Here is a 17,655-nt window from a genome sequence, read left to right on the forward strand (position 1 = left end):
AGTAGCGGCCTTATCAACGGGCCATTCTGTGGGTGAAATGGCATTCAGGCTTTGCTGGAACCGGCAATAAATCTTACACGTTGCGCCAACGCAGCATACACATTGGCGTTTAGAGGCGTGGGTTTTCATCTAAGCAATGCGTTCATCTTTGGTGGTGGTCGGCCATAAGATAAGAAAGGTTTCTTTGTTCGTTATAGGTTAGAGCAAGTGATGAATGGTGGGGAGCTACTGTGCTGCGGCAGTATAATTAGACTATTTGTATTCAGTAATACTCGGCGATAACACTGGTAATGCTTTGTTGTTCCGGCCTGTGATATTTTTCCTCCCGCTTCTGATTATTGCTTTGCAGTACGTTTCCCTTGAAAGTGATATCTTTATAGGGTTCAGCGACGTCGGCAGTCGTGTAGGTCCGTCCATAACAGTCGTAAAGAAGAAGAAGATCCAATGATGCCGAAACGAGTGAGGCGCGCGAAGACGAGGATGAGAAGATGGCGCTATGAAGCCGTCACACTTAGGGTGCATGAGTGGTAGCTCCCTCCCACTCCCTCCCTCCCTGCCTACCTCGCTCTCTCTGTGAGGGAGCTAGCATTCAAGCACCCTAATCACACTTAAGCGCGTTTGGCAGAATGCCCAAAACATGCAGCCGGTCTCTTTGCCATTCGAAAAGTTGTGGTAAAGTTTTCTCGTATTTCAATACGTCGTAAAATATGAAATTATATGCGTCGTGCGTAGCACAGCGCAGCTTCAAAGCTGTTGTGCTGCTACTCAAGGTGCTCTTACGGCAGCGTTTAATAAGTAATTAAATAACAAACACTTCATGAAAGCATCATGAGCATGAGCATCAGCGCTAAGGGCACTTGAAGACTTTTTGCATGCAACCGGGCTTATGGACATCCTATGACACGGTGAATGTGTGATGTGTCCTGTGTGTGCCCCCGGTGATTCCGCCACTTTACTCTAACTTGGGAGCAGCTCTTGAACTTTTGACCTACATGTTGAACTCCATTATTATCTCTGTTCGTCTCTGGACATCATCCTTTTGCGATTTCATCATATCATCGGATTGAACTTTCTGTATTAAGTGTACTGGGGTAGCCAGTTTGACTTCGTCGAAACTTACATCCCCATTTTTTTCTTTATTCACTTCACATCACATCACATCAAACCATCATGAATTGCACGGCAAGTGTTTTAAGCGACACGCTTACGTCACACTGCAAAAGTTCCATGATATCTCTACCTGTTCCTTAAACACAAACTCTAAGCTTTTTAAAGTACATGCGCGACAAAGTTTAGATCCCGGTTGTCTAAACTTGCTTTAAGCCCGACTTCACTCCACCGTTTACCCACACAGTTCGTTACCCCAACCACAAAGCCTCCCTTATTGACAGACTAAGCTATGCAACGACGCGTATGAGATGGCTGCGCTAAGAAAATACGGGGTGGGTTCACAATAGAGCCACGCTGTTTGTTATCCCAGCGATCTTGACCTTTCTCATGCTCCCCCGAGAACCCAGCCAGATAAATTCCGCAGTATTGCCGCTTAGAGCACGGGGTCGCGAAGCAGCCCCCGGAGAAATAATAGGGACACTGACATAAGAGGGCTACTTCGTCCGCCCTATTTGTGTTGCGGATAAAACTCGGAAGAAAAGGGTCGCCAGCGAGCTGTGAACAACACAATGGAAGAAATGAGTGGTTGTGAACTTCTTGCGGTTTCGTTGGGCGGAAGAGAAGAACGGTAATGGTGGCGATTGCAATTACACTCGACGTGTGTTTGGTCGACGTGTCCGTGGTTTCGGTTCTAACTCTCAGCAGCGAGCACGTACAGCTTTTTGCGTCAAATTTCATTATATCTGTTCTTCTTCTTCTTCTTTTTTGTGTGTATGTAGCTTGTACATTAGAAAGAACAGTACTGGCTGGTGGCTAACCGAAGTTACACTTTCTTCTCCTTTTAAATGGATAGCTTTCTACATCTGAGGTGGAAGAGGAAGCCTTATACGACCCACCGACGTCGGCAGCCGTGTCCGTCCGTCCGTAACACCAGTTGAAAGAGAAGAAGTACGACAAATAGCAATAATTGGGAATATATCGACTCGTAATGTGAGTCCGCCTACACGTGTGGGGCTACATGCTGCACGTCTCGTAGGATAGGACTGTGGATAATCCCGCACACCCGGGATTGTTTAACGTCCGCGGAAAATCTCCGAGACACGGTTCTCGAAAGTTGAAACAACGTGAAGAAACGTCACGTGACAACGAATGGCTTGCTCGTCGGTGACATCCCTCCTACAGTTCATGCGAGTTGGGAATAGGTCAAACGACTTGCTGTCACGCCACGTGTAAGAACATGCGCCATCAATAAACGCGTTTTGTTGTCTTCCTCTGTCCGTACTGTGCTGGCTCGTCGCCAGACTGGATGCGGGCCAGGGCCAAGGTCCCTTGCTGAGGCTATCGATTTTCATATTAGGCGCAAAGCTTGGAGTACGATGACGCCATGTTCTTCTAAAATGCTTTTTCTGCGTCTTTGCTACACAGCACACGTAGCTGTGCCGTCAATTTGTGACGTCAACAACCGGCTACCTATGACAGGGAACACTCCGAGAAAACTGAGCAAGTGTCGGTACAATTCCCTGTGAAGTCGGACCGGGACACATGATTCCTTCTCCCACGAGCAACATACCCCTACCCCTGCTGACAGATCGCTCGGAGATAACGCGTTATGAACCAACCAATTTCGCCCATTCCCGTACAGGTTCATCATAGATGAACCTCGCAGCATTTCGTTTGAAACTCTTTTCTAACGGAAAGATGCGACACTGCTCTTATTAGCGGAAGTAGGACACTGACTACGACGCCATATTGTCACGATGCAACCACGAATGGGTAAAGCGGAGACAAAAGAAAGAGTGAATTCGTGTGGCGTGACGGGGAATGTTCTGTTCCATCAAGTACGTTCGCGAAGAAACGATGCAAGTGCATTCCGTACAGTTGCGCTGCCTCGAAGACGTTCTCTGCAACGAACCGCATTCTTTGGCACGTACGATGATTCGCCTTGCTTTCCACCCACGTTGCGAGGGTAAAAGGAAACACAATCTCATTACGAGTCGCTGGAACATAAGCTTCACCATTTATTGCGCTTCACGGGCATCTAGTTTGAACTTAATCCTGGCAACGTTCGTATTGTGAATACCGGGCAAATAGAAACAGTGTACTTTTCAGTAAAACTGAGTCTCTCAAAGGTACAAAATTGGGGCACGTCTTTGGTGACACATCTAGACTCCTGTGTTCAGTAGCGAGTGACAATCACGGAGACTTCAAGCATGCATGCTGCCCAATGTTGTCCGATTGCAACGCCCAATGTTGACGCATAATAGAGGACGGCTGTCTTGCGTCGCGTGATACTGCCAACGTCAACTGCCTTCGCTATTCAGGTGGACATCATTCAACTGAAGTACGCAACTGGGTGTTGTGAGGCTTGTGTTGGGTTTGTCCTTTACTCTTTAATAAAAGGGTGTACTTTAACTCTTTTTCTTCGCCACATCTATCACTTCCTTTTGACGAGTACAATTACTCTCAAAACGGAGCCTACTCACTCCCTTCAGACCCTTTAACTCCCTACTGGAGAGTAATATTACTCTGTGTGTGTTTGGTGGCTGGAGAGTAATATTACTCTCCAGTAGAGAGCTAGACGGTCTCCTGACTTCCTGAGGAGACTCCTTTTTGAGAGTAACTGTACTCTCCAAAAGGGAGTGATAGATGTCGCCAGGAAAAGGAGTTAAAATACACATTTTTTAAAAAAAGAATGTTCCATGCTTAGTTCCCCTACCCACTACAACCTTTAGTAGGGCAAAACACAGGAATGACCAGCGGCATGGCCGAGTGGGCTAAGGCGTCGGCTCGTTGGTGGTAACCAAGGTCGTGCTGTAGACTGGGAGGTGGCGGGTTCGAATCCTACCGCCGGCTGTGCTGTCTGAGGTTTTCCCTGGGTTTTCCGAAGACTTTCCAGACGAATGTCGGCACTCTTCCCCCTGAAGTCGGCCCAGGACGCATACTAATCCCCCTGTCCCCCACTCCTTCCTGCTGTCCTCTCTCCGTCTGTCCACATCTGTACGCCGCTCATAGCCACTGTTGCTTCGCGGCGCTAACACGCAATAAAAAAAAACATAGGAATATATACTCATGGAGCCCGGAAACGGGGAGAGGAATGTGCCTAACTGTTTAGTATACGCAAGAGAGGCATTTCTCACTACGTTCCCATACATAGAAATCTCCTTGGTCTTTCTGAAGAGTCTATTAAAGTTCGTTCGGTTCCCTCCTCAACTACATCAGTCATGTACCTAGGAGGAACAGAATTGTTGCGAAATCGTCCGATGCTTCCAGACAAGTACACGTGAAACAACTAATTTTTCCCTCTCAAATCAGGCACTTTGGGACTGCTTTCGTATAGTGTAGTTCTTTCCCGCACCATGAAATAGGGGCCGACATGACAGGCATTCACATTGTTCTTCTGTTGGGTGTGTCTCCAAGTGCCCCTGATGAAACGTTTCTACATCATAGCTGACAGGTGACATGCACGTCTCGCAGCAAGCCTACCAGCGGCGACTCATTTGAATGCGTTCCCCTTCCGATTCTAAAACGCCCACTTGAGGTGGGTGGAACAAGAATATGTGAAACGCTGCACGTGCTACGAAGCATCCGTGCACGTGCTTTCACGCATCCTTAAGCTCTTTCATCGTGCTATCGCCGTTGGCGATGAAACTCCCCATTCATCATCTTAAAATAAAGTTGTTGTTGTTGTTGTTGTTGTTGTTCATCGTGCTATACGGCATTCTCATAGTTGAATACAAAGGTTGACAACCACTCATGAAAGCTTCAGAAACCCAATGAAGAAGCCTTTATCCGTTTAGGAAACGCACGTACGGCACTATCGCAACGGAATCTAATAAAGGAAACACAGGAGTCGCTTCCACACGGTTCATGTCATATCGTCATGAAGTTAATGAACCGCGTCATCTGGCTCTAGTAATGACGATAGATGAAAAGAGTAAGATTGCTCCCATCCATTATATGACACAACAAGAAACTGGCGCTGAGGGTTTGAATTGTGGGAGTACTTCAAACAAATTATTACATCCTCTCTCCGGAAAAAAAAACTGCTTATGAGGCGTTATGAGGTAAGGAAGTCACGTGGAATTCCAACCCAAGTTTCTGTGAAATTTTTGAATTGGAAAAAAAGACGAAGGGATATTATTTCTATAACGGCTGTTGCCTTGCTGATTTAATTGTTGGTGAAAGTTACATACCTCACGTTACCTGAATTTTTTTTCTATATTTCTTATTGAAAACGCGAAAGGCGTTGTCGATTAAAGCGAAGGAAACAATAAAATCTCAGTTTGTTGAATAAAGAGGAACAGTATAGTTAGCCGTTTGGTACCCAACTTGTAGACATGTGTAGCCATAGATCAGTGTTTTAAATGTTAAAGGAATCTCTCTGCAAGTGTAAGAAGCCGAAGACGACGACGATTGGCAAGCTCATGCGCTGCATGAGCCACACGTGTCTTTTATTCCACACCGAGACCAGAAGCAGCAACAGCAAAGGGCCCAGCGTGGAACATCGCCGAGACACAGCATGGGCGACTCGGTCAAGAAGAAGCCTGTACTCGCCGAGCGGGTGCTGGGAACCGTGAAATGGTTCAACGTAAAGAACGGCTATGGATTCATCAACCGGAACGACACCCACGAGGACATCTTCGTTCATCAGACGGCCATCACCCGCAACAACCCGCAAAAGGTGATGCGCAGCGTCGGCGAGGGAGAGGTGGTCGAGTTCGACGTCGTTGTTGGAGAGAAAGGTCGTGAAGCGGCCAACGTGACTGGCCCCGATGGAGAAGCCGTTCAAGGAAGTCCGTACGCTGCAGACCGGCGTCGCTTTCGTGGACGCTGGTTCCCCAGGCCACGTCGCTCGATGTCCCGAAGGGGGCCACCGCCACAGGAGATGGAAGACCTTCCCGACACCAGGCGTCCCCCGCCGCAGCGTCGAGGGCCCGTACCGAGATCCTTCAACCAAAGGTTCTACCGTCGCCCTAGGGGTCTTCTGCGAAACTCCCTTCGAGATGACTTTCGCAGGGCGTACGAGTACGAAGAGTATGAAGACATCAGAGACCTGCGAGTAGAACGGAGACCACCAAGAAGGTTCTACGGAAGGTACTTCAGGCGACGTCGCGGACGATCAAGGAGCGAGCATGACGACGTGGACAGCTACAGGGATGACGAACCACGTTTGCGAGACAGGACGGCGGGCTCCTGGAGGAGGCCGTCATTTAGGCCGCGTCCAAGACCTCGGTCGGCTTCGCCGAGGCAGAGGGGAAGTGGAGGCGCTGGCGACGGCAGGAGTGACCGCGCTCTCAGCAGAGACCAGTCATCGGGAGAGAGCGTCGTCGAGACTAAAGAGACTGTTCGCAAGAAGCGACGCGAACCACCTGAGGCGACCGAGGAGCCCAGAAAGGAAGTGGCAGCTGAGGCGGCTTCCGAGGAGTCGTCAGAGAAAAAGATCGAGAGAAAGGCCGAGAAATCGAGATCGTCTTCAGATCAACAGAAGCCGGAGCCTGTGCCCCGGGCCCATAGCGAGACGAAGGCGCAGAAGACTACGCAGACCGAACCCGTGGCCACACGCGAGACAACGAGCGAGAAGGCGATTCGGTCGCCACCTGGAAAACCCGACGGCCCAGCAGGGGACGGCGACCGGAAGGCTGCTCTGGAGGAGGTCAAATTTCAGGCCGAAGAATGAAGTGAAAGGTTGTGGAAGCCTGGGGACAAAATTCGTCGTCGGTGGTGCGCCGTGCAGATCTCCGTGCTATATTTTTGCTGTTAGTTGGATGCATCTGCGGACTGCGGAGGAATGCCACAGGTGCCGAACAGTTTTGCGAGCTCTTTTCCTTTGCGTTCATAACGTTGTGTGGTCTTTTTAAGCGTAGGGAAAATTTTGCAGTTCATTCTGCGTGAGTGGCTTTTCAGGTCCTGCTTGGTTTAATAAGTTCTGGAAGGGTTTAACGTTGTAGCTACACGATGCATTTTCTTTGGTTTTTGGAGGTCTGCCGGACTCCGCGACGGGAATTGCCTCAGAGGGGAAGTTCGTTTCAATGTGCCGTTACTATTGTACCTGTGACTATCGTGCGTAGAAATTCTTCCAGGCGTCGACTCTGTCTGTGAGGCACTTGTTGAAACGGGTAGTCTTTGTGAACAAGTAAAACATCTTGCAAAGTTCATGTGCGTGTGTTATCTGTAATGTCAAGGGAGTGTGAGGTTACTTAGGGGAACACCGTTGGGAATAGAACAGGCGTGACATTCGGGACAACAAAATAAAAACACATGATACGTGTATTCTTTTTTGCTGTTCCTCATACAGTGTGCTCGTGTTTTCGGAACCCAGAGCTGAAATCAATCGACAGGCGCACAGAACGCGTATGCACGGTCTCCGCCCATACGTTCCCAGGCGAAAGTCACTTTCATCATTGCCTTGCGAGGCGTCTCGCCTATCAAAGCTATCTGCGACGGCGCGACTGTCTTGTCTATTCTCTAGGGGCGAGTCAGTCATTGTGTACGGAGCCAGACATCGAGGGGCGAATGCATAAAGGAACGTTATGAAAGCACACTGAGATGACATCACCTATCTTCACCCAAAGTGCTGTCGATGTCGTTCGTACTTTCTGGCAGCGGGACACATTTTTCTTCGAAGAGGGACATGCACTGTAGGGGCTGTCTTGGCACATCTGCCCTCTGTTTTTCTTGTGAATCCGCGACGGTTCCTATTTCTCAAACAACGTTCTGATATTAAGGTGTAGGAAGACAAAAATAGGATGAAGCAAAAAGAAAAATAAACGGAGGGGGCATCGGCAGACAATATGTGTGAAGTATATTCGGTGGATGGTTCTTGAAACGTGTTTCGTTCCAGAAGTGTGAGCGGAACATAGGAAAATAGTTCCTGTGAAGGAACTGGCAGCTTGAAATTGTTTGTCTTGATAAGTGCGGCTGGAAGACCAAGTGATAACTTTAAAAAAATCAATTAGAACCAAGGTACCAGAGGAAACAAAAAGAACAACAAGAACATTAATTTGGTGAAGGTGATTTATCAAAAGAGAAGAAAGTGGTGTGGCACTCTAATTGCGGCAGTGACAACTGATAGTGCTTTATGCTATCAATTAGAATTTGTGAATTTATTGAATTTATTTATTTTATTTGGAATTTATTTATTTTTATTTATGTTTATATTTTGAAGCATATTCTTTACTGTTTCCTGCCCTCGCTTTTGACACGATAGTTAGGCATAGAGACAATGAGCCCGGAGGGAATCGGGAAGACACCGGGTAGTATATAACAAAAAATACGCGAAAATTTAGCAGTTCACTCTTTCATGAGTGTCATTTCAGTTCCTGTGTGGCTTAAACTCCACAACTTTAAGGCTCTAGTCAAGTTTAAGTGTTATTTGTCCGTGTACACGTAAAAATACACAATATTAATTAAGAATTTTAAGTATGTTTGTTCTTCGGCACGCGCAGATACTGACTACAGCGGTGTCAACTCTATGGTATCTGAAGAAAAAAAAAAGACTCAGTGCACGTTCCCAACAACACGATTTGCGAGAACGAGAGTGACACCAGTACTTTTTTCTCGCCTCCGCCACTCATTGAAGAAACTTTCGGACTCGCAAGTCGCATGCTTGGGAACGCGCCCTTATCCTTTGACTCAGCACCCTACAGCGTTAATGATATCGTCCTATAAGGATATCCGATTCGATGTAAGGGTCGACAGCCGCACAAACGTTTGCGCTTGCGAAGTTAGGCATGCAGTCACCTACACGCGTGATAGAAATTCATCAAAAAATTAAAGAAATATAAAGATGCCAATGTAGTACTCCGTATCCAGGGCATTCTAGATCACTAAAACTCGCCTGCCTTGAAAACCCTATAAACCGGGAAAAATCTGAGCAACAGTGGTACTTCCCCATCTCTTGAGCATGATCCTTCCGTTACACAACTCCTTCACAATGAAAAACATGAACTTCTACTACAGCCGTGTGAGAAAAAAAGAATGAAGAAAAACAGAAAATGAAAAAGATGAAAAGGACGAAAAGGAAGCGTCCTTCTTGAACTCTTTGCAGCATATCACTACAGTCTGCACATATTGCATGGACGTCCGTGGCAGCGACGTGCTTAACGAGGCACAAGAACTGCAACCCGGGATCCAGTACGGCCATGCCGTACGGCGGTAGCATTTCCTGTTTCTGTATTTTCACAATTTTTTACGAGCTAGACGAACTTTGCCCTATCGCTCGTATGAGAAACGAAAAAAAAAAAAAAGGAACAAAATAGTCTCGTTACAAGAGCTCTCTACGCTAAAGTACTACGACGAAGACACTGTAACAAGTCAGAGAAATAGAAAACGGAGGCAGCGGTGCCTCATCCGTTTCTCACGAAGTTTGTTCCTGATAAATGTGAAAAGGTTCGAACACACCTGAGTCTGTTTCTTTTTCATCTATCCGAGGGAAAAGACGGAGCGTGTCTCCCTCGCGTTCTTCGAAAAGGGGAAACTAGATCTAATTTATCAACTGCAAAGGGAAGAACACTCAAGTGATCGGAGGGAAAGATCCCGGCAGTAATTGAAGAGACAATGGGAAATTCGAGGAGGAGGAGGGGGAAAGCATAGTGGGTGCTGGAGTAACGCAAGACGATTGGTGGACGTGTTGGACTAGCGTCCCTTTTGTAGCGTCTGATTGTCTTCAAGGTCTTCCCGAGTCGTGTTTCGAGAGTAATTTTCGCACCCGCTTAATTAGATCACACTGGGGCTTTGTTGCTTCGTTCAACCACCTTTTCTGAAGAAGCGCAGACATGTAGCGTGGAGACGTTGTAGAGAAATTCTGTAACAACGTGCTCTTTATGAATTTTGACCTCCTCGTCAGGAACAGCTTACGTTAAATGTACTGCTTGCGGGTTGAAGGAAAAAAAAAAAAAAACAGAAAGGGATCTCAATAGTGCATCAGCCCGATGTGACCACGTTTTCAGAGGTTCTTGTCGAACACCATAGATATCGAGGTCCCGCCAAAAACACATACAGAACATGCAATTTCTGATCTGTTTGTTACGTAGAGCCATGTTGTTCATGCAGCCGGAGTTGTGCACGAAGTAATTTATTTACATCGTAGAGCGGTAACCCGCTGTCACGCTAATTATAGTCGCAGTGGCAAATTAGGACGACAAACTGCAGGTAAGTCATTCGCACTTAATTGGTTTGTAACACGATTGCGCGTCGCGAAAGTGTTAGTGCAATGGGGCAAAGTATAGGGTACAGAGTGTTCAGTTGGTGTTTGAACCTGAACGCCTTATTTCTCAGTGTATTAGTTGACATGTCTGTTAGGAATACAGGATAAAACAGGAAGCACAAAGAGGAACATTCAACGGGTAACACTAAAGAGAGACATTCACTTTGGATACATGCAGTTTGTTCCAATCCAGCTCCTTGAGCTCACGGTTGGGTGGCGTGAAATCAACTGTATGTTCAGATTTCAGGAGATAATGAAAACAGTACTGGTTACGCGATATGTTACACAAGGTCACAACCGTGTAACAGTTGCTATCGCACGTATTTCAGTATGTGTTCCTGCTGTTTATCTTAAAAGTCATGAAACTCATCTGAGATAAAGGAAGTCAGTCGCAAGAAACGTTGTCATAAAAAAAGGGTGCTTCTAGAATACGTACGATCTTCAATGAGCCACTGGATATCGAAAATAACGCGTAGGCATGGCGACATCTGTGTCTTCCCACAGCTATACCTTGCATACTGAGGCACACTCTATACACGGGATCGATACACGTGTGGTAGGATTCCGCTCTTTCTTTTCATGCGCCCAGCAAGAGAAGTGGGCAGCGTTACATACGGGAGCGAATAAAACAATGTTATACATGCTGCACGGGCATACGTATCGCAGCTTTCAAGTAAAAGTACATCTATTAGCTCCCACACGAAGGAATGCCCAATATTGTGGCAACTCTATTTGAAGTTCCATACAGCAGTCTGACGTGTCACCGGCTTTTTATTTATTTTTAAAAGCTATGGCTTTCGTGTCATCTGATTATGTTGTTCGTGTTATGTGTTGTGAAGTGTATTGAAGGAATGTGGCGCACCGCCCAGTTATCGTATGCTAAGTTGTAAAAAAAAAAGGAGAACAAGCGTAATTTCAAAACACGTGAGGTTGTGACAGTGGTTGTTGAAATTCCTGCTCTCCATCGATAGAATGCACAATGTTCTCGTCTCTGCATCTCAATGACCATTGGTGCTTCCTTCTTTTGTGTTTTTTTCCTCTTCACCTTTTTTTTTTTTTTTTTTTGTAGCGTAGAGCAGCACAGCCAGTGGAGGAGAGCTCAATTGTTGTACTTGCACGTAACTTTAACTTCATTCTCACATCTCACACGTAATGCTTTCGCATGTAATGGGGTAATGTACTGCTCTCCAATGGTGAACCATCCCATGTCATAGTCAATATTTATTTGCTGTTGTTGTTGTTCACGTAAGGTAATAGAGGAGGATACGACATACTGACACCTTACTAGCCTCTACTATGTAGTAGCTGATCTCACGTTAAGTGAAGTCCACAGCTCCACGAGTTTCTCAACTACCAGCGTTACCATCATTATCTACATGGTAGCTGCCAGTGCAATACAAAGACAAAGACAAAGGCCTCCTTGGTACAAGAAAAAGTAAAAGAAAGGGGAGCACGGAATAGTTGCTCTTCAAGTGATGATCACTTCTGTACACTGTTTATTCTTTAGAAAATATCCCGTTTCAAAGTGCCCGCCTTTTTGAGCAAATGACGAGCGCTCGGGATACAGTTTCGTCCTCTGCACTCCCTCAGCTCCGGCACACAGCGGCCCTATTGAATTACACCTTATCATTATACTTTGGGGGCTCGATTCAAAGATGCGTCGCCGGGGACATCGTCACTATGCATGGTTACTCTTGCTTCTTTCTTTTTTTATGTTTTAGGCGTTAGAAATCAAAATGTTCTCGAACGACCATCCCTTGAACCGAAACTAATGTCCTGTATAAGATCCTTCTAAGGATGAACGGAAAGGAAGAAAATTAGCTGCATCTTTGCGCTTTTCTGCCTAGCGCATTTAAAGGGACACCCGCATACGGAAACGTACCTATGCAACAGATACCTGTTTCGACATCGGCCGACAATCCGCTTGGCTATCTTTTATCGTCCGAAAAGTGCTTCGATATTAAATAAAGGATTTTTAAAGAGTAGTGTTGCTTCCGCGGCTGGAGAGGCTCCGGCAGCGTGACGTCACTCCCTAAATGAAGGAGTGAGAGGGAGGCGCTCAGAGGAAAAAGGCGACGTCCAGACGTCCCGTAACTCCGTGAGACGCCCGCACGACTGCGGCATTACTTTTCTGAAGGTGGCGCCCTCATTGGAAGTGAGCTTTTCTCGTTTTTCCAGGGAGGGAATTCTGGAATGCCCTCAACATCTTGTTCATCTCAACATCTCATTCTTGTCACGTTCTCCATCGAATAACAGTCAAACTGTTCTTTGCTGGTTATGAGGCTTGTCCTGTTGCTTCTTGTTCGTCGTCGTCTTCCCTCAATCTCAAGAAATGCCATCTCCCAAGTGAAACTACGCCACTATCTCGCGTGGGATTTTCCATATCGTGGTCAGTGGTCCACGAGGAATAACATGACACTCTATAGTAGTTTCGAAATCGACTGGAACGGATCCATGGAGCAACTGGAACCATCTTCCGATCATGATCTTCGGGCACTGTTTAGGTGCCATTGTGACTTTTTTCCATTTTCTCGCCTTCTCTCTCCAAAACTCCACAACTGTTACTGACGGACCTACATGGCTGTCACGCTGGTGGACCCTGCAGAGTCATCGTATTTATCGTAGAGTCATCGATATGTATTTGGAAAAGCCAGGTGCGATTACACGTTGTTATCTGCAACAGGATAGTACATTGATGTTTTATGCTTTTGTATTTGTCTATATGTCATGTTTTGCGCAGCTAATAGGAGAAATGCGCTCACGGTTGTGTGAAAAGAAGGAAAGCACTTAGCGTCCATGAGTCAACAAGAAATGAAAATCAACAGAACAAGGGAGAGAGAGAAAGGGGGGAGGGGGATAGAGGCATAATGATATCATAGCATCTTGGTATATGGAACAGCCTAGATGATGCCGAGAAAATATTTGGCTTGAGGCACCAGACTGCAGAAAAGGCAGCGCCAAATCGAGACACATTTCCTTATTTGTCATCTTGCAGATCAGTGACCCCTAAGCTTCTTAAGCCTAGTCTCTGATTCTGCACTATACTCTTGCAAGCCAACGCCTGGCACTGAACGATTTTCGGTTCCCCTAGCAACGACAGCTTTAACGGAAGCGTGACCAAGGAGAAAAAAAAAACAAAAACATCGCACATCCGGCTTGGTCTCCGTTCTGCTGAACTAATCTCCGCTAAAAGTCATCTCTTCCCTTCGTTCCCCAGTACCGGTTCCTCGTGAAAATGACTAAAAGCATCGCACCTTTTATCCCCATTTTATGTCCCGCTCCATTCAATACCATTATCTGAGCGACCAACTGAGATGCACGAACAAACCATAATCGCAGCCATAAACATGCAAATTCACGGCCACCACTCCATCTTTATTTCCCCTCTCGATCTCGAGAAGCAGACGACAGTCCGAAAAAAAGCGCAAAGTTCTGCCCGCAAGTTTAACCGTCACGAAAGAGTGGGGTTAAAATTATCGTTCTTTACTGAGCACGGGGAAAACTATCCCCAGGAACAGTTCCATCTGGCCCTATATAGAGTAGCCATTATATATAAATCGTTCTTTCTGGCCGAGAAAAGGTGATTGGAACGCCTCGCTCTCATAAGAACGCTTTCCTCAACACAAAGGAATGACCAAAAAATCGACCCAGAGGATCTGAGGCTGCCGAAACGGTTTCAGGAACTGTTATTCCTTCACAAGGGGGCGGAAGAGGAACTTTATGTGTGTTTAGTTTGGTGTACTTATCTGTTCCTTCTTGAAAAGGGCGCCACTAGCGCCACTGTCCAATATAGCGGCGCGTGCACGGGTGACATCTCTTCTTAATTCCCCGCTCAAGGGAGAATGTGCTTCTCAACGCATGGGAAGGGGCCGTATTTTGTCGTTCGAAAAGCAGTCAGTTTCCATGGGATGGAGAAAGAGGAAGAAGAAGGCACTTATTCTTTGTCGAATAAAGACGGGGAGCTGAGAATGAGGATTGCGTCGTCGTCCCCCGTCTGATGCGTGCGATCAGCGTGGGTGCTTCAGGGTGGGATGTTTTGTCTCGATGGGGGGTGGGTGCGTTGATACTGCTTGGATGAAGACGCCATATTGTTTTTGTAAGGTTTATGTGTCGTACATTATGTTTTGGTTTCATGCATAAGTGTATGATGAGCAAACACAGGTGCTGTCACTAAGTTATTTAGTTACTCTAGCTTGCTGCACTTCAGTGTCCCATCTTACCGGGGTCAGTAATTGTTTCTTTCAGTTATATTTTTTTGGCTATTGTTCGTGAAAGATGTACTGCAAAGCCCTCCTTCCTTCCATTCTTTCCTTTCTTTCCTTTTGTTCTTCATTTTCGTTTTTATTTGATTTTCTTTTCGCTTTTTTCTTTAAGCCGGCTCTTTGCCTGGCTAACCTTTCCTTTCTTTTTTTTTAAGGTACACATATCCCTCAATCCGCGCATTTTAGCTCTACATATCACCCCCTATTTTTCGTGAATTCTGCAACTTCAAAACACCGCAGATCTTAAATGCACACGAAAATCTGGCACTTCAATAGCTATGCTGCAATCGCAAGCTCTAGTTTCACAGCTTGCTGCACAGGTCAGAATTTGAAGCATGTGCGATGCTACTTTTATCCAATGCGGTATTTATTTATTTAACATATATACACAAAACAAAACATGTGGTATAGAGGGGGGGGGGGGGGAGGTAATGGCAGGATCGGCTCGCCGTTGTTGGCCATACAGAATTGGGCGTTGTCACGACTATAGGGACCTATGACGACATAAACCAATCAAGCCACAAATTGTAGCATTCAGAAATCGTGCAATTTAGTGGAATTTGAATATACAAGCTGTTTTTATGCAACGTCTTAAAAATTATATTTAAAAATATTACACAGCGCCCGAAAATTATGGGATCAACAGTGTTTATTTTCGGCAAACTTTCGCCTCGACTTGCGAAAACTTCAATAAATTTTCTGGAGCAAGAAATTGAATTTTTTAAATTGAATTTTGAAATGCGTCAAATGAACGCGTGTTTCTTTTTTCTTTTTTTTTTTGCCAGAAACAGAAAGCGCATATCTGATTTATCCGTTTAAGTTAAAGAACGAGTTCCCCACTACAGTGGTAATAGCGAAGAAAAGAAAAAGCCAAAAACCGTTGTTTCGAATACTAGTCATCCTTCAGATCGTCAGTTGTCTACATGTGCAAATGAGCACAGCGTTCATTCAACAGCGTTCGTCAATATTCAACACTTCTAGCGTCCCCCTCAGCAATCCGTGGTGTTAGTCGGGTGCTAATTAACGTTATTAACCAGCGGGGAGGAAAGACACGGACAAAGAATGAGGGAACAAACACGCACGCTGGACTTTCAGTTTAATGACGAATAAAAATAAAAGGTTACACTCCTACGCACCGCCACCTATCGTTATCCGTATCGTTAATACCATGTACCAAGAGGCCATACCATTCGGATACTATTTGAAGCTTTCTCCGATCCAGCCTTTGGGCTTAACGCGTCCGTACGCGGGAGACTCGTTAACTGAGTTTAGCGAGTTGGGTCTTTGCTTAGGATTTCTCAGTGCGTATCCCTTAATACGAACGTGGCAACACTCCCTAGTGAGTGCCGCCGCGAAATCGATTTGAACCTGCGGCGCAAGCCGAAAATAGTACGAGGGAAATAGTTTGCCCGATTACTTCTGCATGCGTCGCGCTCTTTTCGACATAAGTAGCAGGGCAATGAACTAGAAGCTTTCTAGAGTTTATACTCGGGCTGTGCGACTAAAATGCAGAGTTCAGACTAGCGAATGTCGGGTACATATGCTACCACTGGTAAGCCGCATCAGTGTAGAGTACATGCAACTCATTGTCCCGCTGTGACTCATTAGTCCTTACGCTCCCTGGAACAGCCAGGACACATGTTGATGAAGCCAAAACCTACACCCACATGCTTTTCTTCTCCAATTCATTTCACTTCATTAGATTATTTGTTTATCTGCAATATTTAAAACGTCGGATGTAACAAACGTGAAGTGAAAGAGTGGGTCGGGGGGGGGGGGGGGGGCGGTGTATACTTATTAGAACAAAGAAAAAAAAAAGAAGGAAAGGTCAGCCAAACGTGACGTCGGCTTGCTATTCCGCAGGGACTAAGAGGTAACGGGTCATTCAGGGTTGGGCTTGTAATCAATATAAAATGAAAAGGGCTTAGACGCTACACTATCCACGGACGTATTGTAGGAAAAATGTTTGTATAAAAATGGATGTGTGTGGGGGGGGCAACTTGGTCCAATTTCTTGTGAAAAAAATCGTGAAACGAATTTTAAAAAAAGCGCTGTCCACCCTTTGTTACCTTATTTCCTTTGCTGTTTTTTAACATTGCCAAAGGGATAATTTGCACTTTTATTGCACCCTTTATATAATACGCACTCTTCTGTCAGGTACTCTTGCACTCTTCTCTTCTCTCAGGATAATATGCACTCTTTAGCAAATATGCTTTCAGGTGTTAACAGTAAGGTCTCAACGAGTCCCGGAAAGCTCGACAGGTGGAATAGGGCGTGGCAATGTCTAGGAACGCGTGTTTATATGTACGAGGGGCGTTCAAGTCAAACCGGGACTTTCTGTCTCCTGAGTGTACAAATGGCTCCCGCTACTTCTGTTTCATCATTTTCACACGCGACAGGCGTCCGCGTTCACCACGTAGTGGTCCAAAGTTTGTGCAAAACAGAAGACACGTGCTAGACAAGATGGCCGACAACGAGGTGAGCGCGCACATCGAACAGCGAATTGTCATGAAGTTTCTCGTGAATGAAGGCGTAAAGTCATCTGAAATTCACAGAAGACTTCAGGCTGAGTATGGTCACGATGCACTTAGCCGCAGCAAACGTTTGAGTGGTGCAAACGGTTCCGAGACGGTCGTACATCAGTGCACGATGATCCCGGCCGGGGCGGCTCAGAGCCCAGTGTCAAAGTTCCTGAGAACACCCAACTTGTGGAGCGCCTGATCCTCAAGGACCGACGAATAACATGTCTCGAACAGGCTCGGAAGACCGACCTTTCTATGGTAGCGTTGAACACTATCATTCATGAACACCTCCAGTTTGGGAAAGCCGGGCCTCATCACCAAAGGAGTCGTCCCCCTTACAGTCCAGACCTCGGCCCCAGCGATTTCTATCTCTTCGAGCCACTGAAGGCGTTCCTTGTGGGCCGCCACTTCAGCTGCGACAACGAGGTCACGAATGCGGTCCGATCATGGCTGCTACGCGTCGGTAAGGATTTCTACGTTGCTGGTATCCAAGCCCTCGTGAAACGCTGGGACAAGTGCATTAGTGCAGCTGGAGATTACGTTGAAAAATAAAACT

At 46.2% G+C, this 17,655-nt stretch overlaps 2 protein-coding genes and 1 long non-coding RNA gene across 7 annotated transcripts in view; 2 read left to right on the forward strand and 1 right to left on the reverse strand.

Annotated features, from left to right (window-relative positions):
- LOC135393985 (uncharacterized) overlaps positions 1–17,655 on the reverse strand; it is a 416,022-nt gene that overhangs the window by 70,659 nt on the left and 327,708 nt on the right. The gene's annotated exons all lie outside the window — the stretch shown is intronic.
- LOC135393976 (serine/threonine-protein kinase BRSK2-like) overlaps positions 1–17,655 on the forward strand; it is a 131,310-nt gene that overhangs the window by 27,231 nt on the left and 86,424 nt on the right. The gene's annotated exons all lie outside the window — the stretch shown is intronic.
- On the forward strand, positions 5,526–7,265 carry LOC135395292 (Y-box factor homolog). Its single transcript, XM_064626522.1, has one exon. It carries the CDS (start codon positions 5,630–5,632, stop codon positions 6,785–6,787), a length of 1,158 nt encoding a protein of 385 aa, XP_064482592.1. The 5' UTR covers positions 5,526–5,629; the 3' UTR covers positions 6,788–7,265.

This window comes from Ornithodoros turicata, chromosome 5, assembly GCF_037126465.1.
Source record: "Ornithodoros turicata isolate Travis chromosome 5, ASM3712646v1, whole genome shotgun sequence".
NCBI lineage: Eukaryota > Metazoa > Arthropoda > Arachnida > Ixodida > Argasidae > Ornithodoros > Ornithodoros turicata.